Raw genomic sequence first — 26,895 nt, forward strand, 5'->3', positions numbered from 1 at the left:
GTCATGAAAACACTGACAATAAATCTGAAATCCGAATTTGGACACAATCTATTGGTGTAGATAAGTTTAGCCAGAGGGCCTGTGTCACTCTGAACCTACGAGGTTATTTTCGACTGAAAAAAGTTACTATAGACAGTGGTGTTACCTTGATCTTATGAGGTCCCATAAATTCTCCATAAGCATTCACGTATGTAACAGCTTTCTCCTTCAAGGAAATTTTGTAACCCCAGTTCAGGGAGCGTATGTAATTCTGAATGGCTTCTCGCAGAGTTGTCCATTCGTGGCGGACTACCGAGAAAAGGAACACTGCTTAATAGGTGGAATTGCATTAGACTTCAAAACACAATATGGTAATGTAGATTATGGAGGGTGATGCAGCCTCTCCATCTGGAACCGAGTATGAAGTACTATCATTGATGCACACCTGACCATTTAATCACCCAGTGATTACCTCAGCCGGACCCTCCAGCTTACTGCACTACAAAGTCCAGCACATGCATCAACTCTTCCTCTTTGGCCCCAAGACAAACGCTGATGTAGACAGAGCTGGAGAAGTTGTTGGTAAGGTGTACACTACATTGGAATTGGGGGTGTTGTATACTGTTGTAGATGTAGACAGCATCTGAGCTGTGCCCATGTGAGACAAGGAACAGCAGGAAGCATATTGACAGGTCTGTACAAACAGTTGTTTAGTATGGGTAGTGTCAAGTCCAATTTGACTGGGTTGTACTGTGCTTGTATGAGTGTAAGTAGTTACTGGTGTCGGTAGTGTTAAGTCCGATGTTACTGATTAAATTGTGTTGCGTGATTGAGAATATTTGTGTGTTATCTCTGTTGCAAACCCCTTATGCATTTCAATAAAGATTATTTCGGCATTCATTCTGTGCTGAATTTTTCCCTTTCAAAAAACAGACAATCATTTTAGAATAATTGCTTCCAAAACACTGAAGTTGTGATGGGCTGTTTCATGGCACTTCGGATTTTTCCCTGAAGAGACAACCATTACAAAGTGGATATCCTGCTGTTGGCACCCAATATTCTGACTTGTGCTCCAGCAATGCACGAGTAAAGATTGGAGATTTTCCTCCTCAAACACTTGAGAATAAACAACATGTGGGCAAAAACAGAAGCTGGAAGCCAGCAGTCCTCACGAGCCAAGGTGACCCAAGCCTCAACTTTGCAAAAGATGGCGAATTGACCAGATTCACAGCCATGTGATCCTCCTGACCCAGACAAAATGTTACGGCCTCTAGACAGATTGCCTTCGAGTCCTGCTAAGAATGGACCATTTTCTAAAGTTATAAGTTAATACCAGAAGGCAGAGATTCGACATGCTCTGAAAGATGAGTCATCACCACTATTTGAACAAGGTCAAAAAGAGGAAAGTAGTGATTGGATGCCTAACTACCATCATGATTCATCTTATTACTGTTTTAAGACCACAAGCCATGGGAGTAGAAATAGGCTATTCAGCCCATCGAGTCTGTGCTGCTATTTAATAATGAGCTGATCCATTTCCCCACTCCCCAACCATCTCCCCATAATCTTTGATGCCCTGGCTAACCCAGAACCTGTCAATTTTTGCCTTAAATGCACCCAATGACCTGGCCTCCACAACCACTTGTGGTAACAAATTCCGCAGATTTACCACCTTCTGGAAGAGATTCCTCTGAAGATGGCATTGGAATTCAGCACCCTTATATGACACACAAAATGAAGGTCATCACTGCATCTTCATACATGACAATAAACTATTCAAAATATATAGATCTGTTGAATCAGCTCTGTATTAATCGCACCACAGAAGAACAAAGTCATGGAGGGTTTGGAAAAAAACTGAAAACAAGGCTGGAGGTCATTGCAGTGTAGCAGCCAGAGTGGTGATGGTGGAAACAGTTTTTGGTACAAATTACTGACGATAGCAGCGTTTTGGATCACCATGTTCACAGGAGGGGAATAGCAAGAGGCTGGCCCATGAAGTTCAAGATTATTCTTACAAACCAAGGCGACGCAAGAAAGTTTGTATTGCAAGCAGCCCAGCTAGTCAATCCTTACATAGTACAGCAGTTAAAAACAGTGCAGAGTTAGAGGGAGAAATGAGTTGGAATGCAACGTTAATTTACTCATGATGAGTTTGCTCAGGAGTCTGATAACAGCACAAATGAAAACATCTTCAAACCTGGTGGTGCATGGAGGGAGTCACATGATGGAGTAGTGGCCGGTAGGGGAATACCAGCCCTCTCCAGAAAAGAAGAAATAAAGTGAAGAAAATACATAGTTCAAGAAATACAAAACAAATAAAAGCTGAGGAGTCACGTGATGGAGTAGTGGCCGGACGGTGAACTCCAGCCCTCTCCAGAAAAGTCGGGAAAAACAAAGGAAAACACAAAGGCACAGAAATAAAAGTTACAGAAAAGTGAGTATAAAGGTGGAAAGAAGATGGCGACAAAAAAAGAAAAATCGAAAGCAACGGTAAGAAGAGAGGAAGAGAAGACAAAGGAGGAAAAAGGTGAAGGCCTTACCTGTCCGAAGAGGCCCGCTGCGGAGAGAGAAACCCGCTCCCTCAGGTCGGTAAATAATGGACTACAAAAATGGCTCGCTGAGCCGAGTAAAAGTGCGCAACCGCGCATGAAAAAAAACACACCGACGGGAGGGAGGACCAGCTGGGGAGTCGATCTCCACAGCTGGCAACAACAGCTGCAGAACACCTGCAGCAAGAAGAGACCACAGAAGACAATAGAAACAAGAAAGAAGAGAAGGAAAGGGCACCAAAGAAACAACAGATGGTCAACCCAGAGGAAGAAGAGGAAGAGTACAGTGAAATAGAAGAAGAAAAGAAAGGCAAGATAAAGGATATACTTTCTCTTATTAAAGGATACATGGAGTCATTTAAAGAATGGCAAACACAGGAATTTAAGGATTTAAGAAAAAGAATAAACAACACAGAAGAGAAAATGAATAAAATAGAGATGACCTTAACAGAAATGGGAAAGAAAATGGACAAGATGGAAGAACGGGCAGTAGCAGCAGAAATGGAGGTAGAAGACATAAAAAATAAATTGGAGGAATCTAATAAAAAAACTAAAGAGACACAAGAACTACTAGCTCAAAAAATAGATACAATGGAAAATTATAACAGAAGAAATAACATAAAGATAGTGGGCCTTAAGGAAGATGAAGAAGGCAAGAATATGAGGGAGTTTATAAAAGAGTGGATCCCTAAGACCCTAGGATGTCCAGAACTACAGCAAGAAATGGAAATAGAAAGGGCACATAGAGTATTGGCCTCTAAACCACAACCACAACAAAAACCAAGATCTATTGTAGTAAAATTCCTAAGATATACTACAAGAGAAAAGGTACTGGAGAAGACAATGGAAAAAGTAAGAGAGGGCAACAAACCACTGGAGTATAAAGGGCAAAAAATCTTCATTTATCCAGATATAAGTTTTGAACTCCTAAAGAAGAGAAATGAGTTCAATACAGCAAAGGCGATTTTATGGAAGAAAGGGTATAAATTTATACTAAAGCATCCAGCGGTATTGAAAATATTTATTCCAGGACAACAAAACAGACTATTCTCGGATCCAGAAGAAGCACGAAAATTTGCAGAACAATTACAAAAATAGACTGAGGGAGGAAGACAGGTAATGAGAGTTAAAATGATCACGATTGATATGTATGTGGGTAAAGACAAAAATAGACTGAGGGATGAAGACGGGTAATGAGAGTAAAAATGATCACGATTGATATGTATGCGGGTAAAGAGGTATAAGAGTGAATAGAGACAATGTGCATACGTGAATGTATCTGTACTTAGAGGAAAATATAGATAGTATAGACAAGAATTAATAAGGGAAGGTAATGGAATAGAGAGAATAAGGAGGGAATTAAAAGAGTGACCTTTGTGACATATGAAAAGTGAAATCTTTTCTGGGGGGGGTGGGGTGAGGGGAAATAGCGGTCACTGCAAAATCAGTTGACACTTGCGAGTGGATTCGCAAATCCAAATGGAGAGGGGAGATGTGGTTGTCCGACAAGGGATAAAGGACAACTCAGGAGGGGAAGGGGAGATTGGGGATAAATAAGATAGAAATAGGAGAATAAGGAAAATGTTGGATGTTGTAGGAATGTTGTCTTATAAAGAGTTGAAAATAAGAAAACAGAAATGGAAAAGGAGGAAAGGTAATGATGGAAAAACGGAAAGAGAAGATAAACAAAATATAAAAGGGCTACGCTGAACTATATGACTTTAAATATTAATGGAATACATAACCAAATTAAAAGGAAGAAACTACTAAATTTAAATGAATAAATGTATTCCATTAGAAAAAATAACATATAGGTTAAGAAATAGTATTGAAATATTCGAACAAGTATAGGAGCCTTACATTAAATACAATAGCAAAAACCTACCGGGGACAAACATTACCTAAGTTGATGGAAGGAGAAGGAAAGAAAAGAATGGACTCAGTAGAATTTCTGGTGTATTTTTGTTGAATGACAACATTGTCTGACTGGCTTAATGCAACCTAGATTGTATACCAAAAATGGATGAGATGAGGGGGTGGGGGGGTGGCTTGGGAGGAGGGGGGGGGGGGGGGAGAAAAAGTCACTGTATATGTGTGAAAAAGAAATAGTGTATATCATGGCTAATGTGATTTATGGTGTGAAAAATAAACAATTTAAAAAACAAAACAAAAAAAAATAAAAGATAAAGTTGTAGAGAAAAAAAAAATCGCATCCAAGAAGGAAAAAGTAAAAACAACAGGAAAAAATGAAGAAAAGATGCCAGAAGAGAAAGGAGAAGGCCTTACCTGTATGAAGAAACAGGGAGAAGAGAGTCCGTTCTCCGAGGTTGGTGACGACCCCACAGAGTCATGACACCCCCGACCGCTGGACTTCAAAAATAGCTCTCTGAGCCAAACAAAAGTGCGCAGTGCACTTACGAAGGAGAAGGAGAACACCGAGGGGAGGGGGGCTCAGCCAATGAGCAGGAAAACACAAAGCGACCAGCTGAGGGATGCCCGACACAAGGGCTCTCAGCTAAAAGAGGAAAGCGACAGGAAAGGGAGTGAAAGGAAAGAAGAGCAGCAGCAGGAGGCCCAGCAAGAAGAGGCCCAGCAAGAAGAGGCCCAGCAAGAAGTGGCCCAGCAAGAAGAGGCCCAGCAAGAAGAGGCCCAGCAAGAAGAGGCCCAGCAAGAAGAGGCCCAGCAAGAAGAGGCCCAGCAAGAAGAGGCCCAGCAAGAAGAGGCCCAGCAAGAAGAGGCCCAGCAAGAAGAGGCCCAGCAAGAAGAGGCCCAGCAAGAAGAGGCCCAGCAAGAAGAGGCCCAGCAAGAAGAGGCCCAGCAAGAAGAGGCCCAGCAAGAAGAGGCCCAGCAAGAAGAGGCCCAGCCAGAAGAGGCCCAGCCAGAAGAGGCCCAGCCAGAAGAGGCCCAGCCAGAAGAGGCCCAGCCAGAAGAGGCCCAGCCAGAAGAGGCCCAGCAAGAAGAGGCCCAGCAAGAAGAGGCCCAGCAAGAAGAGGCCCAGCAAGAAGAGGCCCAGCAAGAAGAGGCCCAGCAAGAAGAGGCCCAGCAAGAAGAGGCCCAGCAAGAAGAGGCCCAGCAAGAAGAGGCCCAGCAAGAAGAGGCCCAGCAAGAAGAGGCCCAGCAAGAAGAGGCCCAGCAAGAAGAGGCCCAGCAAGAAGAGGCCCAGCAAGAAGAGGCCCAGCAAGAAGAGGCCCAGCAAGAAGAGGCCCAGCAAGAAGAGGCCCAGCAACTCATCAGGAAAGTCAGAAGAGACACAGATACAAGGAAGAGAAGAAGACACAAACACAAGTACAGACACAGAGAAATAAGACCTCAAGAGAAATAGAAGGTAAAACAGATGGAGAGAATATAGATAAAGTTTTTTTCAAGAACAAATGAGAGCATTAAAAGAATGGTTGAAATTAGAATTTAGTGAAATTAAAAGAAAAATGAAAAGTACAGAAGAAAAAGTGAGTAGACCAGAGACGGTCATGACAGAAGTAGGGAAAAGATTAGAAAATGTGGAAGAACGAGAAACGGCTGTAGAAATGGAAATAAATGACTTAAGAAAATTGGAAGAAAGTGATAAAAAAAGTTAAAGAGTCACAAGAGTTGTTAGCTCAGAAAATTGTTATGTTGGAAAACTATAGTAGGCAAAACAACATAAAAATAGTGGGCCTAAAGGAGGGTGAAGAAGGCACAGACATGAAGGAATTTATAAAAGAATTGATCCCAAAGGTCCTGGGAATGACAGAAATGCAGGAAGGAATGGAAATCGAAAGGGCACACAGAACACGAGCTCCGAAACCACAGGCACATCAAAAATCAAGATCTGTTTTAGTAAAATTTTTGAGATATACAACAAAATATACTGGAGCGGGCAAGGAATAAAATTAGAGAAGACAATAAACCGTTGGAATACAAGGGTCAAAAAATATTTTTTTACCCAGACACAAGTTTTGAACTCTTAAAGAGGAAGGAGTTTAATACAGCAAAATCGATCCTATGGAAAAAAGGTTATAAATTTATGTTAAGACATCCAGCTGTGCTTAAAATATTTATCCCTGGGGAGCAAAACAGACTGTTCTCAGATCTGGAGGAAGCACAAGAATTTGCAGAACGCCTCCAGGACAGAAGGAGAGATGAAGAGATGTAACAAGAATGAAGAACGGCGATAAAATATATATAAAGATGTAAAAGCAACGTATATGTAAAGAACTAAAGGGTAAAAGAAGGGAAGAAAGGAAGTAAGAGGGAAAAAAAGTATGAACTTTGTTATATGTGTAAAAGAAGTCTTTTCTGGGGAGGTTGGGTGGGAAAGAATAACTGTCACTGCAAAATCAGTTGATGCTTGCGAACAGGTTCACAATCTAAATGGAAAGGGGAGTTGTGGATGCCCAGCAAGGGATAAGTGGCAACTCGGAGGGGGGGGGGGGGGAGGACATTTGGGGCTAAGGGAATATTGGATGTGGGAGTTGTTGAAGTATTTTATGTTTCAAATCTGTTGTCATACATTGAGTTTAAAAAGGGAAAACTGAAAAATGAAAATGGGGAAAAGGGGGATGGTGGTGGTGGTGAGGAAGCGGAAATGAGGTGTAAACAGGATATGAGATGGCACGTTGAATTATATGATTATTAATATTAATAGAATACATAACCAAATTAAATGGAAGAGGCTTTTAAATTTACTGAAAAAAGAAAACATAGTATTTGTGCAGGAAACACATCTAACTGAAGTGGAACATAACAAATTAAAGGGAGACTGGGTAGGACACGTAGCGGCAGCATCATATAATTCAAAAGCTAGAGGTGTAGCCATATTAATTAATAAAAATGTACCAATCAAAATAGAGGAGGAAATAATAGATCCAGCAGGGAGGTATGTAATGATAAAGTGTCAGATATATTCAGAATTCTGGAATTTGATCAATATATATGCACCTAATGAAGAGGATCAAAAGTTTATGCAATATATATATTTTTTTAAGATTGTAGATACGTAGGGGAATATATTGAAAGGAGGGGACTGTAACCTTAATTTGGATTCAAAGATGGGTAAAACTGGACAAAAGACTAGCAGAAAGAACAAAGTAGCCAAATTTATGGTTAAATCAATGCAGGAAATGCAACTTTTGGATATATGGAGGAGACAACACCCAAAGGAGAAGGAATACTCATATTATTCGACTAGACATAAAACATACTCAAGGATTGACCTGTTCCTGTTGTCAGCCCATATCCAAGGGAGAGTTAGGAAAATGGAATACAAAGCTAGATTGTTATCAGATCACTCACCCCTGTTATTAGCAATAGAACTGGAGGACATCCCACCAAGAACATATAGATGGAGGTTAAACTCCAGGCTACTTAAAAGACAGGATTTTAGAGAATTTATTGAGCGCCAAATTAAAATGTACTTTGAAATAAATACGGAATCAGTGAAAGACAAATTTATATTATGGGACGCAATGAAAGCCTTCATCAGAGGGCAGATAATAACTAAGATGAAGAAGGACTACAATCGGGAAATAGAACAGCTGAAAAGGGAAATAGTAAGTAGAGAAAAAGAACTAGCAACAAGGGAAGATACAACAAAAAGAGAATTGGCGGACAAAAAAATAAAATACGAAACACGACAAACGTACAAGGTGGAGAAGAACAATGAAAATAAAGCAGAAGTATTATGAGCTAGGAGAAAAAACACACAGAATACTAGCTTGGCAGCTTAAAACAGAACAAGCTAAAAGAACGGAATTGGCATCAAGGAAAAAGGACAAACAAATGACATACAACCCAACAGAGATCAATGAAAACTTTAAGGAATTCTACGAGTAATTATACCGAACTGAGAACAAAGGGAAAGAAGACAAAATAGATGAGTTTCTAGCTAAAATTGAACTACCGAAATTGCAAGAAGAGGAGCAAAACAAATTGATAAAACCATTTGAAATAGAGGAAACACAAGATATATTAAAAAAAGCTACCAAACAATAAAACGGCGGGGGAGGACGGACTCCCAATAGAATTCATTAAAATATTTAAAAAGTTACTAATTCCTCCTCTCCTGGAAGTAATGAACCAGATTGAAGAAACACAAAACATGCCAGATTCATGTAAAACAGCAATAATTACAGTAATACCAAAGACGGAAAAAGATCCACTAACACCAGCATCATATAGACCAATATTTCTACTTAACTCAGGTTATAAGATAATAGCAAAACTATTAGCAAACAGATTGGCCGACTGTGTACCAAAAAATAGTAAAACTAGATCAAACTGGATTTATTAAGAAAAGGCGAACAACAGACAATGCAGTACAAGGAAATAAGATGCCAACAGTGGCAGTTGCTTTAGACGCAGAGAAAGCCTTTGACAGGGTCGAATGGAATTATTTATTCAAAGTACTACAGAGGTTCAACCTACCAGAGAAATATATTAATTGGATTAAAGCATTATATAAGGGTCCAATGGCAAAGGTGACAGTAAATGGATATATATCGAACCAATTTAAATTAAGCAGGTCAACTAGGCAGGGACGTCCACTATCTCCCTCACTGTTCACTTTAGCAATAGAACCATTGGCAGAATTGATAAGAACAGAAGATAAAATAAAAGAGAGGGAATATAAAATCAGTCTATTTGCAGATGACATCATAGTATACTTAACAGAACCAGAATTATCAATAAAAGAATTACATAAGAAATTGAAGGAATATGGAGAAATATTGGGGTACAAGATCAACACAAATAAAAATGAAGTGATGCCAATGAATAATGTGGATTTCACAAAGTTTAAAAAATAATCACCATTTAAGTGGCAAACACAAGCATCCAATACCTAGGTATTAGTCAATAATCTAGGCCATCTATACAAATTAAATTATCAGCCATTAATGAAGAAATTACAAGATGACTTAGAACATTGGAAAGATTTACCACTAACTCTGATAGGAAGGGTAAATTGCATTAAAATGAATGTCTTCCCAAGGATACAATACCTATTTCAATCGTTACCAATTCCCTTAACAAAGAAATTCTTCAATAAGCTAAAGAGAATAATAAGGAAATTCTTATGGAGAGGGGAGAAACCAAGGATAGCACTAGGTAAATTAACAGAATGGTACAAACAAGGTGGTTTGCAGTTACCAAACTTTAAAAATTATTATAGAGCAGCACAATTAAGATATCTATCAGATTTTTATCAAACAAGGGTAAAACCAGATTGGACCAGGATAGAGCTAGATAAAATAGGGGAGAAGGTGCCAGAACATATACTTTATAAGTGGGATGAAAAACTGGTGCAATATAGAAGTTCACCAGTACTGCACCATCTGCTCAACATTTGGAAGAAGATTCACGTAGAAAGGAAAAAAACAAATTACCAACTACCAAAATTATTATTGACACAAAATCAATTAATCCCTTTCACAATAGATAACCTTTCCTTTAGAGAATGGGAGAGAAAAGGGATCAAAAGAATAGAAAATTGTTTTTTGGGAAATAATTTATTATCTTTTGAACAAATGAAGTACAAATATGGGAATAACTCACGGTACAATGTTTGCATACCACCAACTGAAAACCTACTTAAAGGACAAATTGGGAAGCAGACTGAGGTTACCAGAAGGAAGCAGCTTTGAATATGTGATTACAGACACAATGATAATTAAAAGATTTATAACAAACATGTACATCAAACTGCAAGAGAAAGAAAATGATGAAATAAGCTGTAAACCCAAACAAATGTGGGAACAAGATCTAAATACAAAGATAAAGAATGAAAAATGGGAAAACCTATGCTCCGGAACTATGAGAAATACAATAAACATGAGGTTACGCATGATACAATATAATTCGTTACACAGGCTATATATCATGCCCCAAAAGTTAAATAAATGGGACCCAACAGTATCAGATAGATGTTTTCGCTGTAAGAAGGAAATGGGAACAACAGTACATGCAATTTGGACATGTTAGAAAGTGGAAAAGTTTTGGGAAGATCTAAATCAGGTATTAAATAAAATCACAAAAAGCAACATCCCAAAAAATCCAGAGATCTTTCTTCTAAGTAATATAAGAAGTAAAGAATTAGGCCTCAAACTGGATGAAGCACAAAAAAGATTTATTATGATAGCCTTAGCTGTAGCAAAAAAATGTATAATGTCAAATTGGAAATCAGAAGAGAGCCTAAGAATACAGCAATGGTACATGGAAATGAATAAATGTATTCCATTGGAAAAAATAACATATAATTTAAAAAATAAAGTCACAGTATTCAAACAAATTTGGGAACCGTACATGACACAATTTTCTTGTTTATTTTCATTGTGTGATGACATTGTTTAATGGTTTTATTGTATTGTATTGTTGAATGTTTAGTGGGTAGGGAGGGGGGTGGGAAGGGGGGAGGGAAGGTGGGGGGGTGGGAAAAAGTGGAGAAAATGCCACTGTGTATATTTAAGAGGGAAATGTTTGTGTGTATTTTGGTTAATATGGTTCACAGTGTGAAAAATAAAATTAAAAAAAACCTGGTGGTGCATGTCATCGCACATGACACAAGGAGAGTGAATAGAGTGCAGGGACACTGGGATGAGTCTTTTAATAGAATTCCACAGCAGCAGGAAGTGAAGATGGGAGGGGGGGGGGGGGGGGTGAGAAGAAAGGATATTTTATGTTTCAAGAGCAGGGATAGGGGATGTTAGGGAAGTGGAAGGGAGGCAGCCTGGATGCACAACCCCGAACATTAGGCCCTGGATTTCATCAACAAACCTTGCTCATCAAATGTCCAGCCGAACGTCCTGGCATCCTTGATATTCTGATGCAGAAGCGCTGCTTGGTGCATCAGCTTCTTTGGGATACAGCCCACATTGACACACGTCCCTCCAAGACCTAATCACACACCAAATCATAAAAAGATCAGTGAAACAGAGATAGGTCATCGCTCCAACATTTAACACCCTCCCCCCCCCCAAATATATCCACATTCAACATCTTAGTTTTCCACATTTTATTTTCCCTAACAAAGCAGTTTCCATAGTCTTGAACCATGTGGTCATGGGGTTGTTACAAGAGGTTCACTGCAAGGCGAATAAAGGTCGAGAACCACTGTCTTGTAGGAATCCAAGGCTTTGATACCAGAGAAAACCTCTTGTTGATGGTGGGACATGAAATTATAGGTAGACCATCCAAAACCAACAACCTTACTTTTAGAGTGAATGCAACAGTCTGCAGACACTGTGACTGCAGTCAAAACACAGAAGCTTTGGAGGAACTCAGCAGGTCTTGCAGCGCCCAAGATACACAACTGACGTTTCAAGCCCAAACCCTTTTAGAGGTACAAAAAGCAACTAACACCTGAATTAAAAGGCTGAGGAGAAAGAGGAGGGGGAGAAGTACAGTCCCACAGACAAACACTGAATATTGGACTTGGATAGGAGGACCCTAGTTTTACAATAGGGTTTCCCCACTTACCTCCACCAATCTCAGCCCTCCCAACACCAACTTTTGCTCATCCCTGCCCACAATATCCAAGCACAGATTTTAGCCATCAGCAAACTAGAGGGCAAAGAGGTGAAGAGAGGTACTCTTGAGCAAGCATCACAACCAAATGGATATTCTGTGGAACAAGCTTCCCAGAGAGATGGCAAAAGCATCGATTTATCCAAATTTGTTCAATATTGATTTTTAATTTAAATTAAGACATGCAGCATGGTTTCAGGCTCTTCCGGTTCATGAGCCAAATACCCCAATTAACCTACAAACCCCATTCGTTTAAGGGTGGGAGGAAACCTGAGCACGTGGACAAGGAAAGGATGTACCAACTCCTTAAAGACTGGGCTGGATTCAAACCTCGGTCAGCACTGTAGTGTTGAGCTGACGGGCATTTTCTTAAAGAAGGGATATCAATCTCTTCAACAAGCAGCAGGCTAATTAATCATTATTTTTCAGGAAATAATGCATGCAGTCCATTATCAAACATTGACCTTGATACCCCTGGGGTTTGCCTGACCAGGTGACTTGTAGATCAAGGCAATGACAAATGATGGTGCAACTAAGGATTTCGCTGTTATTTTTCAGTCAATTACCAAAGTGGAGAATGCAGACAAGATTTCCTCATTACATCATCTAGCTATCCTATTGCAGTTGCAGGGGGGGGAGACAAGTGGCCTACAAAACTCATGCTAGGTGTGGAAGATTGATAAATCCCTAGACACCAAGATTCAGTGATTGCACAGTTTACTGGCAATTTAAATATTTACCCCATGCAGTTCCAAGCGGCGTGGGTGTAACATAATCCAACACCAGCACTTTCTTGCCATAAGCAGCAGCTTCCTGCACCGGGAGAAGGGATGAAAGAGAAATTAGCAGGTACCAAAAGCAAATTCCCTTTTCAGACATTGAGTTTTGGAGGCTGGCTTGTTCCTGAACAAGTTTCCAGGTTGCAGGCTGCCAATGCAGTGAAGGGAACCAAAAGCCTCACCCTGAAAATTCCACATATTTCATTTCTTTGCATGTCCCTCCCTGCAGGGCCACAGAGAGTTGGTCTACTGCTTAGAGAGTTGGTCTACTGCTTAGAGAGTTGGTCTACTGCTTAGAGAGTTGGTCTACTGCTTAGAGAGTTGGTCTACTGCTTAGAGAGTTGGTCTACTGCTTAGAGAGTTGGTCTACTGCTTAGAGAGTTGGTCTACTGCTTAGAGAGTTGGTCTACTGCTTAGAGAGTTGGTCTACTGCTTAGAGAGTTGGTCTACTGCTTAGAGAGTTGGTCTACTGCTTAGAGAGTTGGTCTACTGCTTAGAGAGTTGGTCTACTGCTTAGAGAGTTGGTCTACTGCTTAGAGAGTTGGTCTACTGCTTAGAGAGTTGGTCTACTGCTTAGAGAGTTGGTCTACTGCTTAGAGAGTTGGTCTACTGCTTAGAGAGTTGGTCTACTGCTTAGAGAGTTGGTCTACTGCTTAGAGAGTTGGTCTACTGCTTAGAGAGTTGGTCTACTGCTTAGAGAGTTGGTCTACTGCTTAGAGAGTTGGTCTACTGCTTAGAGAGTTGGTCTACTGCTTAGAGAGTTGGTCTACTGCTTAGAGAGTTGGTCTACTGCTTAGAGAGTTGGTCTACTGCTTAGAGAGTTGGTCTACTGCTTAGAGAGTTGGTCTACTGCTTAGAGAGTTGGTCTACTGCTTAGAGAGTTGGTCTACTGCTTAGAGAGTTGGTCTACTGCTTAGAGAGTTGGTCTACTGCTTAGAGAGTTGGTCTACTGCTTAGAGAGCCTGTGATTTTCAAATTTTTTCTTTCCACTCACATACCATCTTAAGTAATCCCTTACTAATCACAGAGCACCTATAGCATAGGGATTACTTAAGGTGGTATGTGAGAAGAAAAAAAAAGGTTGAAAATCACTGAGTTAGGCCATTTCTCTTGCACTTCAAAAATATAGGTACAGACATTTCCGGGAGACACTTCTAAACAATGGTAGAAGGGATATTGAACTCTTCAACAAACAGATCAATTGATCATTTTAAAACCATATGGAAAGACTCAAGCAAAAGGCACCAGGACACAAGAGGAGCAGTGGAGATAGAAATCGGAATCCCATAATCTCCCTGCCAAAGATAAACAATTAAAAATGTTTCCTTTGGCCATTACTGAATATTAGTACATAAACACTTAAAAGTATTTTTTTAAATTTCACACTGACTTTTAATTTTACTGCACAGAGGTTCATTAGTGCAACATCAAAAAGTGGTTTGCAGTCCATGAAATGTTACAATCATTGTTATTCAATGAATTTCATAACTTTATGCACACTGCAAAATATGGACAAACATTTTAGTGAACATCAAGGGAAGGGGGTGAGGTGGTGGAAGTATTTAGATAATCAACCCCAAGACCTCATTGGAGCACCAACCCCAAGCAGGACAACCCCCCCTCACAGTACATGGGGAGAATATTGGATCTTAAAGTAATCTGCACCCTCATCTCTGAAGGGAAAGCCAATATCAACCCCCAGTTCAAAGAGAAATCAAAAATTCATGGATTATTTTTGCACAGTTCAACTCCCATAATCTGCAATCCAACTTCAGAAATTCCAGTAGGTCAGCATCTCAGAAAGCTTGGCACTCATTGGGCACCAATTTCCCTTTCAAATGTGCAAAAATTTGTATTAAAAATGGGAGTTAATTGGGAATAACTTCCAATCGTCTAAAACATCTGCTGGTCACCAATGTACTGGATTATAGGAATTTCACTGTACCTAGTTCTTAAACATCAATTAAACAACTTTCACTGCTCACTTCTAACAGAACATAAATATAGAAACATTGTTAGACAACTTGATTCTGAGCCAGATATGTTAATGCAGAAAAACTGGTTTGAGAAATTTGTTAGTGAAGGGTGGAGCAATTCAAGAATTGTGAAATACATCAGAAATAACACAACCACCCCAACTCCCTCGATAAGATTGATCTAGTGAAATACCCAAAACCACAGAGTTGGAAGAAAAGATTCACCTGAATGGTGCCAGAATGGATCTTGAGTCACAGGGAGGAGAGGGTGAGAATCTCACCATCAGGTTGAGGAACAGCTGCTACCCTGCCACCATCAGACTCTCGAACAAACTCAAAGCACTCTTATTTCTGCTCTTTCATTGATTTTTTTTCCCCTCTCTGTATTGCAGTTTGCTTACATTTCTTTACAATTCCAGAATACAGTTTTTTATTTGCACTATCAACAAGTAGTAATTCTACCGAGCCTGCAGGAAAAAGGAAACTCAAGGTTCAGATTTACTGTCCGAGTACATACACGTCACATACGACCATGAGATTCTTTTTCTTGCAGGTGAGGCAGAATTACCATTTATAGGTAGTGCATAAAAAACTGTGCACAATGCATACATGTAAACAAATAAAGATCTAAACAGATAACCAAAGAAAACAAACTGCAATACAGAGAGAATTTTTAAAACAAAATCAATAAAGTGCACAAGTCAGAGTCCTTAAATGAGCCCCTGATTGAGTTTGTTGTTGAGGAGTCTGATGGTGGAGGGGGAGCAACTGCTTCTGAATCTGGGTGTGCAAGTCTTGGGGCACCGAGACCGCTTTCCTGATGGCAGCAGCGAGAACAAAGTGTATGTTGGGTGGTGTGGATCCTTGATGATTGCTGCTGCTCTCTGACAGCAGTGTTCCCTGTAGATGTGCTCAATTGTGGGGAGGGTTTTGCCTGTGATTTCCTGGGCTGTGTCTACTACATTTTGCAGGGCTTTACGCTGTGGTATTGGTGTCCCCCATACCAGACCATGATGCAGCTGGTCAGCACACTTTCCATACACATCTGTAGAAATTTGCCAGGGTTTCTGGTGTCATACCAAACCTCCACAAACTCCTGAGGAAGTAGAGGCGCTGACCTGCTTTCTTCATGATGACATTTGTGAGTTGGGTCCAGGAAAGGTCCTCTGGGTTCGTGACTCCCAAGAACTTATATTTGCTCACACTCTCCACCTCTGATCCCCCAATGATCACTGGATCATTTCTCTTCCTGGAGTCAACAAACAGCTCCTTGATTTTGGTGACATTAAGTGCAAGCCTGTGGTTGGCGCACCATTCAGCCAAGTTTTCAATCTCCCTCCTGTACACTGACTCATCCCCTTCCTTTTCACATCCTACTACCATGGTATTGTGGGCAAATTTGTAGATGGTGTGACTGTTCTATCAAGCCACACCATCGTAAGTGTAATATGAATAGAGCAGGGGGCTAAGAACACAGCCTTGTGGTGTTCTGGTACTGCTGGAGATGGTGGAGGAGATGTTCTTACCAATCCCCACTGATTGTGGTCTGGAGATGAGGAAATCCAGGATGGAAATACGCAGTGGGGTGTTGAGCCCCAGGTCTTGGACTTTGCTGATCAGTTTCGAGGGGATGATGGTGTTAAGTGCTGAACTGTAGTTGATAAACAGCAACTTTACTGTCCAGGTGTTCCAGGGTTTTGTGTAGAGCCAGTGAGATGGCATCCACCAGAGACCTGTTGTATGTAATATCATGCATGTTCTCTGACAATAACTCTAAACTTTGAATGAAGGGACCCCGGAGCATAGAAGGCTGACCTGCTAGAAGTTTATAAAATTCCAAGGGGCATGGATAAAGTGAGTGCTCAAACTTTTTCTCCCAGAGTAAACAATTCTGGTACTAGAGGGGATGAGTTTAAGGTGAGCGATTCAAGAAGACCTGGAGGGACAGCCCTCAGGGAGTGGTCTGTATGTGGAATGAGCTGCCGGGGAAACTTTGGAAATGGGTACAATTACAACATTCAAAACACATTTGGGCCGAAAGGAAGCATTTAGAAGGATATGGACAAATGTAGGAAAATGGTCAACATGGATTCAATGGACTGAAGAGCCTGCTGTACAACTGACACAATGCAAAGATAAATGACAACGTAAGGATTCTTAACATTTCATTGGTTACAAAAGGATATCGATAGGATGGAGAGTTGGGCAGAAAAGTGGCAGATATAGTTTAATCTGGACAAATGCGTGGTGATGCATTGTGGAAGGTCAACCCAGAAGGCCGAGTACAGGGTTAATGGTCGGTTATTTATGAGGGACCTTGGAATTCAAATCCACACCTCTCAGGGTCACTGCAGATTGATAGGATAGGTAAGAAGGGCAATGGGATGTGGGCTTCATTAATCAAGAGATTGAGTTCAGGAGGCGAAAAGTTGGCATCAACTATCAAATTTGTGCTGTATAGATTGTTCCCAACTCCTGTTTGTAAGCTGACCAATTCCAAAGATGTTCACCTCCCCATTGAGCCCCAAGCATCGAGACTTTCCACATTAGTCTCTGCAAGAAGTCTCACATGTAGCCTTACCTTTGAAGCAGCTAGCCCCCCAGAGCCTCCTCCAATGATGATCAGGTCATAGTCGAACTGCTCCCGAGTTTCGTTGGCTTCATTCATTGCCAGCAGATGGTGAAGTCTGCCTTCTCACCAAACCTGAGGGAAGACCAAGGGAAAACTGACCAACAGCTTCCTACTCAATTCACTTACTTCCCAATGATGGGGAGGGGAGAAAAGATGGCCGCTTCGCAGAATTAGCGGATGAACTGGCACACTTCCCTCTCTAACCCCAATCCACAGGACCATAAGAGCAGCAGATTTCACTGAAGTCTCCCTACCCCCATGATAACTGAGATCGTTGTCTGAAGAGGGTGGGCAAAGCCATTGAGGACCTCTTCCACCCCGCACACAGCATCTTCAGCTGCTCCCGTCGGGGAAGAGATAGAGGAGGATCAGAGCCAGCACCACCAGGCCGAGGAACAGCTTCTACTCACGGGCAGTGAGTGCTTCATCTTGTATTCGTATGTGTGAGTTCTTAGACAACACATGGATGAAGTAAAAGATTTACTTTAAAGTTGATAATGAACAGCACATGAGGCATGCCATGAGGCTGAAAGCCTCCATTACAGATCTTGCATACTGTGTATCAGCCCCCTGATGGCAGCCAAGTCTAATCAAACAGCAAGACATTGCAACCATGATCACCATTACAGTGGGAATGCTAAACAACCAAAGAAACTGCTCACACTAACTATCTGAGACTCATATTTACAAAACAATATTTATTCGTATACTTGCCCTTCACAAGTATTGTTTGTCTGTATACGTGTTAAGTCTGGCTGCGTGTTTTGCACTGAGGACTGGAGAATGCTGTTTTGTCAGGTTGTACTTGCACAATTAGATGACAATAAACTTGGCAATCTTGAGATATTTTAAAAATGCCGATTCATGTTCCTCTGGCAGTTAGTTAATCCCATCTGCAATTTAAAAATGGGCATCAACAGACAAGGCTGGATGCAGACTGGGAGATTGCTTTGTTGCACACCTTTGTTCTGTCCGCTGCAACAGCAAGGACCTCCCCATCAGCCAGCCATTGTAATTCCACACTCCACTGCCTCACTGACGTCTGTCCCTTGCCTCCTGCACTGCCAAATCAAGGCCAGTCTCCACTTCTTTCTCTTCTACCCTCCTACCACTTTAGCCTGTGCTCCTCCCCCCACCTTTTCATTCAGGCATCTATCCGTTTCCCCCCCCCCCCCCCCCTCAACATTCCCGATGAAGGGGTTAGGCTGCCTTTTAATTCCTATGGATGCTGCATGACCTGTTCCATTTCTCAAGCACATTTGTGCACTGCATTCGATCCCAGCGTCTGCAGATTCTCTTGCTTAAATCAACAAATCCTAATCTCGTTGCCTTGGTTTAACTCAGAGCTGAATTAAATACTTATTTCCTTCCTGCTCCCCCTGACACCCCCTTCTATTTTTAAAAACATGCACAGCAAACACCAAGAGGCTTTGATCATAATTAAATCATCCCAATTCTCTTGACTCCGTAGACTTGAAGTTTAATCACCAATCCTCAGCTCAAACTTGTAAACAACCTCAACTTCTGAGTCCCAACTTGTAAAATAAAAAAACATTGACCATGTTAAAATACATTTTTGCACTTTGCCAAGTTCACTTACTCAGACACACAATTAATTCCATGTGGAATAAAACAACCAGTTCTCTTTGTCAAAATCTATTCGACAAGGGAAGTGAATACACTGTTATTCTACCAACTCCACAGTCTAACAGCTAGTGGCTTTCAAATTTTTTCTTTCTACTCACATCCCACTTTAGGTACTCCCTATGCCGTAGGTGCTCTGTGATTAGTAAGGGATTGCTTAAGGTGGTCTGTGGGTGGAAAGAAAAAGTTTGAAAACCACTGTTTTAATCGTCCCTCATTGACTTGTTATGTGCAAGGTTTCATAACTCCAAAGGAAATGGGCCAACAACAATTTTTCTCAAGCAAAATATTTCAGTAACTATTGGGTCTAGAGCAGTGGTTCTCAACCTTGCCTTCCCACCCACAGACCACTTTAAGCAATCCCTATGGCAGAGGGATTACCTACGGTGGTATGTACTGTTAGGTCTGCTTTGTTCATGAATGAGTGAGACAAACACCAGACTGAGTCGAAATCAGGGTTCTTTGTTCTTTATTACCGGATTGTAACACTTGCGACTAACAAAGTTAGTCGGAGAATGCATTCTGCCGTTATCAGCAAAATGGTGATTTTTTATACCCTTGGATACATGCTTAGAACATCATCATATCATTACTTGTCCAATGACTAAAACTGTTGCTATCCTTTCCCTGCTAGCTTCCTGCCTCTCAATCCATCAATGTCTCTCTTATCTTGTAAGTACAAGGATGCATTCTGTTACTCCTTAGTACTGGGTGACTCCTTCTCCGGTCCCATCTCATGATGTTTTACCTAACAGGAGTACAAGGACACCTCCCCTTCTTGTTACTGCCCTGTACAGGGTAACTCCCTACACATTCCCATCTCATGATGTTTTACCTTACAGTACGTGGAAAGAAAGAAAAGTTTGAAAATCACTTGTCTAACCTAATGACTTAGACACCAGATCAATTTCTACCAGTCACTGGAAAATGTGAATTCAGTTGAAGGTTTAAAAAAAACAATAAAAGCTACATTTGCAAGTTTTGCCGGTATTTAAATGTTCTAATTTTTGTTACCACTTAAAGAAATTTGCCTTGCGTCCCCCATACACCTTTGCTATGAAACAGAACTTGTTGCTGACTTGGTTGAGACAAACTACGACTCATTTTTTGGCCAATGACCTACAATAGATTGGCAACTGGAGAAACTCAGCAGGCCACACAGCATCAGGTGACCAATGTTGAGCCTGATCCCTTTGCCAGGTACAAGATTTTTTTTAAAAAAACAGGCTAATGCCTGATTAAAGAGGGAGGAAAATAAGGAGCAAGTGGAGAGGAGGGAGGAAGACAGGCCAATAGGCAAGCAGTGGGATACAGGTGGGCAGCTAGAAAGAGGCTGAGAAGTGAAGGGGGAGATGACCAAGGTCTGTATCCACCTCTTACCTGTTAACCTGTCCTCCTCTCCCCACCTCCCTCCTCTCCCCACCTCCCTCCTCTCCCCACCTCCCTCCTCTCCCCACCTCCCTCCTCTCCCCACCTCCCTCCTCTCCCCACCTCCCTCCTCTCCCCACCTCCCTCCTCTCCCCACCTCCCTCCTCTCCCCACCTCCCTCCTCTCCCCACCTCCCTCCTCTCCCCACCTCCCTCCTCTCCCCACCTCCCTCCTCTCCCCACCTCCCTCCTCTCCCCACCTCCCTCCTCTCCCCACCTCCCTCCTCTCCCCACCTCCCTCCTCTCCCCACCTCCCTCCTCTCCCCACCTCCCTCCTCTCCCCACCTCCCTCCTCTCCCCACCTCCCTCCTCTCCCCACCTCCCTCCTCTCCCCACCTCCCACCTCTCCCCACCTCCCACCTCTCCCCACCTCCCACCTCTCCCCACCTCCCACCTCTCCCCACCTCCCACCTCTCCCCACCTCCCCACCTCTCCCCACCTCCCACCTCTCCCCACCTCCCTTTTTTATGGAATCCCTTTTTTTTTTGTTTATTTCTGATGAAGGGCTCAGGCCCGAAATGCTGGTTACCCTTTACCTCCTATGGATGCTGCGTGATCTGCTGAGTTGCTCCAGCACATTTGTGGTACTGCATTCAACCTCTGCATCTGCAGACTTTCTCGTTCAACCTCAAATGAGGTTGAACGAGAAATCAGGGGTTATTTTAAAGTGTTTGCATACTGAAACATCGATGCTTTCTACAGATACTCCTGACCTGCTAAGTGTTTCCTGCAGATTTTCTTTAAATACCAGCATCTGCAGTTCGATTCTTTTACAGATAACATTTGGAACAGCGTGGTTAGAACAACACTATTACATCACTAGCAACCTCGATTAGAATCCACCGCTGTCTGCAAGGCGTTTGTACATTCTTCCAGTGTCTGTGTGGGTTTCCTCCCACTCTTCAAAACATACGGGGTTGTAGGTTAATTGGGGTATTTGGGCAGTGCAGGCTCATGGGCTGGAAGGGCCTGTTACCATGCTGCATGTCTAAAATTAAAGCTTAAAAAAATACCGTAAATTCCAGAAATCAGCAAATGTAACATTTTGATATTTGTAAAATGAGAAGTACAGTTTCATTCCAAGTAGTTTCTTTGTCTACACCAACGCTAACTGGCAAAAAGTAAACCCACAATAAAACCAGATTCAAAATCTGGAATCTGATAATGGGGTGGCCGTATGAAGTGGTCAATTTCAAACATTAACTTCATCACAGTGGGCAGCTAATCAGAAGTCAATACTCCTTCAGGCTTCATTTTTGCTCATGCCTTGAAGACGGGCTCAGACCCAAAACATCGGCTATATATCTTTACCTCCTACAGGCTCTGTGAGACGGGCCTCCAGCATTTTTGTGTGCTTTTACTACAATCACAGTGTCTGCAGACTTTTGTGTTTCACTCCAAGATGTCAATACTTGTTAACCCAAGATGAACCCTATTTGCACTAATTTTTTTTTTTAAATGTAATTGAGGCAGTATTTGCACTGTTGTGAACTAACAACCCTTTCAATTATTTTTGGGACTAAAAGGACTTTGTTAACACTAACACAGGAACAGCAATGGAAAATCCACCAGACAATGAGAAATTCAAAAGTTTTAATCTTAAATTCTCAGTTCAGAAATAATTATAAAGTGCTTTTAAACATCACATTTTCAGGTCTCTTTACTGACAATGTAGCTATTTTCTTCCAGGATGAATTCAAAAACCCAGCCAAGGGTTAAACGAAGCAGCCTCACAAAAACAGACCTAGTACAAATCTGTCCTCTTTTCCAAAGAGCCAGCAAAACGATCTTCCTGATTTCAAAAGCCACTGATTCGTTGTTCCCCTTTTCCCAGGAGTAACACACAACAGCACCAATTCTGGTTACTGTAACTCTACCCTGTCCTTCACAAGGTTTCAACCCCTGTATCACAGGGGTTTTGACTTCTGTACTGTCCAAACTGAACTCTTCCAAAACGGAACTCAAAATGTCTGAATTCAGTAATATATTTCTCCAAATCATGCGACTATTACATTATAACCAAGGTCAGTCCCAATTCTTGGAAACCACATGATCATCAGTTTTATTTCTACCAAAATTCTGTTCCTTTTTCAAAGCCATTCCATATCCATAACAAGCTCTGACCTGTTCAAGAGGCTTAAATGGCTTTGATTAAATGCAGTTCTTGAATAATTAAGACCCACTTCAAATTCATTAGCTCTGCCCTTCCCAGACACAGCAACTCTGGGAATTAACTCTCTTCTCTGAAAAGAAAAGTTCTCTATAAATGTGCTGTGACCCTGTACCAACCCACAGGTAAGAATACAGATACAGTATTTGAACTATAATTTACTTCACTAAGACATTTTTATACATGAAAAATATAGTTTAACGTTAAAGAGTAACTCAAAACCAGGGGAGTCACGTGATGGAGTAGTGGCCGGACGGTGAACTCCAGCCCTCTCCAGAAAAGTCGGGAAAAACAAGAGAAAATACAAAGGCACAGAAATACAAGTTAAAGAAAAGTGAGTATAAAGGTGGAAAGAAGATGGAGACAAAAGGAGAAAAATCAAAATCAACGGAAAGAAGAGAGGAAGAGAAGACAACGGAGGAAAAAAGGTGAAGGCCTTACCTGTCCGAAGAGGCCCGCTGTGGAGAGAGGGCCCCACTACCTCAGGTCGGTAGAAAGAGAACTACAACAATGGCTCACAGAGCCGAGTAAAAGTGCGCAACCGCGCATGCGCGACTCCTCGCGCATGCGCGATGCGCATGAAAAAAAACACACCGACGGGAGGGGGGACAGCTGGGGAGTCGATCTCCACAGCCGGCAACGACAGCTGCAGAACACCTGCAGCAAGAAGAGACCACAGAAGACAATGGAAACAAGAAAGAAGAGGAGGAAAGGGCAGCAAAGAAACAACAGATGGTCAACCTAGAGGAAGAAGAAGAGGAAGAATACAGTGAAATAGATAAAGGGAAAGGCAAGGTAAAGGATATACTTGCTCTTGTTAGAGGATATATGGAGTCATTTAAAGAATGGCAAACACAGGAATTCAATGATTTAAGAAGAAGAATAAACAACACAGAAGAGAAAGTGAATAAAATAGATATGACCTTAACAGAAATGGGGAAAAAAATGGACAAGATGGAAGAACGGGCAGTAGCAGCAGAAATGGAGGTAGAAGACTTAAAAAAGAAATTGGAGGAATCTAATAAAAAAACTAAAGAGACACAAGAATTACTAGCCCAAAAAATAGATATAATGGAAAATTATAACAGAAGAAATAACAGAAAGATAGTGGGCCTTAAGGAAGATGTAGAAGGCAAGAATATGAGGGAGTTTATAAAAGAATGGATCCCTAAGGCCCTAGGATGTCCAGAACTACAGCAAGAAATGGAAATAGAAAGGGCACATAGAGCATTGGCCCCTAAACCACAACCACAACAAAAACCAAGATCTATTGTAGTAAAATTCCTAAGATATACTACAAGAGAAAAGGTACTGGAGAAGACAATGGAAAAAGTAAGAGAGGGCAACAAACCACTGGAGTATAAAGGGCAAAAAATCTTCATTTATCCAGATATAAGCTTTGAACTCCTAAAGAAAAGAGTTCAATGCAGCAAAAGTGATTTTATGGAAGAAAGGATATAAATTTACACTGAAGCATCCTGCGGTATTGAAAATATTTATTCCAGGACAACAAAACAGACTATTCTCGGATCCAGAAGAAGCACGAAAATTTGCAGAACAATTACAAAAATAGACTGAGGGATGAAGACGGGTAATGAGAGCAAAAATTATCACGATTGATATGTATGTGGGTAAAGACAAAAATAGACTGAGGGATGAAGACGGGTAAGGAGGGTAAAAATGACCACGATTGATATGTATGCGGGTAAAGAGGTATAAGAGTGAATAGAGACAATGGGCATATGTGAAAGTATCTGTAATTAGAAGAAAACATAGAGAGTATAGACAAGAATTAATAAGGGAAGGTAATGGAATAGAGAGAATAAGGAGGGAATTAAAAGAGTGACCTTTGTGACATATAAAAAGCGAAATCTTTTCTGGGGGGGGCTGGGTGGGGGAAAAGAGCGGTCACTGCAAAATCAGTTGACGCTTGCGAGTGGATTCGCAAATCCAAATGGAGAGGGGAGATGTGGTTGTCCGACAAGGGATAAAGGGCAACTCAGGAGGGGAAGGGGAGATTGGGGATAAAGAAGATAGAAATAGGAGAATAAGGAAAATGTTGGATGTTGTAGGAATGTTGTCTGGTAAAGAGTTGAAAATAAGAAAACAGAAATGGAAAAGGAGGAAAGGTAATGATGGAAAAACGGAAAGAGAAGATAAACAAAATATAAAATGGCTACGCTGAACTATATGACTCTAAATATTAATGGAATACATAACCAAATTAAAAGGAAGAAACTACTAAATTTACTGAAAAAGGAAAAAATTGATATAGCATTTGTCCAAGAAACACACTTAACTGAATTGGAGCACAAGAAATTAAAGAGAGATTGGGTAGGACATGTAACAGCAGCATCGTATAATTCAAAAGCAAGAGGAGTGGCTATATTAATTAGCAAAAATGTGCCATTTAAAATAGAAGAGGAAATAATAGATCCAGCAGGGAGATATGTTATGATAAAATGTCAGATATATTCAGAGCTTTGGAATCTACTTAATATATATTCACCTAACGAAGAAGATCAAAAGTTTATGCAAGATATCTTTTTGAAGGTAGCTAATACGCAAGGGAACATACTAATAGGAGGGGATTTCAATCTGAATTTGGATCCAAATATGGATAAAACGGGGAAAAAAATTAACAGGAAGAACAAAGTAACCAAATTTATAATTAAATCAATGCAAGAAATGAAACTTGTGGACATATGGAGGAAACAAAACCCAAAAGAAAAGGAATACTCATACTACTCGACTAGACATAAAACATACTCAAGGATAGACCTATTCCTGTTATCAGCCCACATTCAAGGGAGAGTTAGGAAAACGGAATATAAAGCTAGACTATTATCGGACCACTCACCCCTGTTATTGGCAATAGAGCTAGAGGACATCCCTCCAAGAATGTATAGATGGAGATTAAACCCCATGCTACTTAAAAGACAGGATTTTAGAGAATTTATTGAAAAACAATTAAAAATGTACTTTGAAGTAAATACGGAATCAGTGGAAGATAAGTTTATACTATGGGACGCAATGAAAGCATTCATTAGAGGGCAAATAATAAGTTATGCAACCAAGATGAAGAAGGACTATAATCAGGAAACAGAGCAGTTGGAAAGGGAAATAATAAACATAGAAAAAAAATTAGCAATAAAGGAAGATACAACCAAAAGAAGAGAATTGGCGGATAAAAAAATAAAATATGAAACATTACAAACATATAAGGTGGAGAAGAATATAATGAAGACAAAACAGAAATATTATGAACTAGGGGAAAAAACACACAAAATCCTAGCATGGCAGCTTAAGACAGAGCAAACTAAGAAAATGGTATTGGCAACAAGGAAAAAAGACAAACAAATTACATATAATCCAAAAGAAATTAAGGAAAACTTCAGAGAATTCTATGAACAATTATACCGAACCGAAAACGAAGGGAAAGAAGGGAAAATAGATGAATTTTTGACTAAAATTGAACTACCAAAACTACAAATAGAGGAACAAAATAAATTAACAGAACCATTTGGAACAGTAGAAATACAAGAGATAATAAAAAATTTACCAAATAATAAGACACCAGGAGAGGATGGACTCCCAATAGAATTCTACAAAACATTTAAAGACCTAATAATACCGCCCCTCCTGGATGTAATCAACCAGATTGATGAGACACAAAACTTACCAGATTCATGTAAAACAGCAATAATTACAGTGATACTAAAACAAGGGAAAGATCCACTCTCACCAGCGTCATATAGACCAATATCTCTGCTAAACACAGATTATAAGATAATAGCTAAACTGTTAGCGAACAGATTAGCAGAACAGGTACCGAAAATGGTAAATTTAGACCAAACTGGATTTATCAAAAAAAGACGCACAACAGACAATATTTGTAAATTTATTAACTTAATTCATGCAGTAGAAGGAAATAAAGCACCGGCAGTAGCAGTTGCTTTAGACGCAGAGAAGGCCTTCGACAGAGTAGAATGGAATTACTTGTTCAAAGTATTGCAAAAATTCAGTTTACCGGAGAAGTATATTAATTGGATTAAAGCATTATATAAGGGACCGTTAGCGAAAGTGACAGTAAATGGACATGTATCAAAGCAATTTAACTTAAGCAGGTCAACGCGGCAGGGATGCCCACTATCACCATTATTGTTTGCGCTAGCTATAGAACCACTAGCAGAATCGATAAGAAGAGATAATAATATAAAAGGAATAAAAATAAAAGA

General features: G+C 40.7%; 1 protein-coding gene across 4 annotated transcripts in view; it reads right to left on the reverse strand.

The window, feature by feature from the left end:
• The window catches only part of LOC138746212 (thioredoxin reductase 1, cytoplasmic-like), a 73,156-nt gene that overhangs the window by 23,552 nt on the left and 22,709 nt on the right, over positions 1 to 26,895 (reverse strand). For 3 of the 4 annotated variants that reach the window (XM_069904250.1, XM_069904252.1, XM_069904249.1), the window contains 4 exons: positions 17,366 to 17,488; positions 12,770 to 12,842; positions 11,280 to 11,399; positions 146 to 288 (listed from right to left, as the gene is read on the reverse strand). In XM_069904250.1, the coding sequence (XP_069760351.1) occupies positions 146 to 288; positions 11,280 to 11,399; positions 12,770 to 12,842; positions 17,366 to 17,452 (423 nt within the window). In that variant the 5' untranslated portion in view covers positions 17,453 to 17,488. Of the gene's footprint in view, positions 1 to 145; positions 289 to 11,279; positions 11,400 to 12,769; positions 12,843 to 17,365; positions 17,489 to 21,023; positions 21,048 to 26,895 lie in introns of those variants that run through there. The other variant, XM_069904251.1, reaches the window with a different exon arrangement.

Source organism: Narcine bancroftii, chromosome 11, assembly GCF_036971445.1.
Source record: "Narcine bancroftii isolate sNarBan1 chromosome 11, sNarBan1.hap1, whole genome shotgun sequence".
Classification (NCBI taxonomy): Eukaryota; Metazoa; Chordata; class Chondrichthyes; order Torpediniformes; family Narcinidae; genus Narcine; species Narcine bancroftii.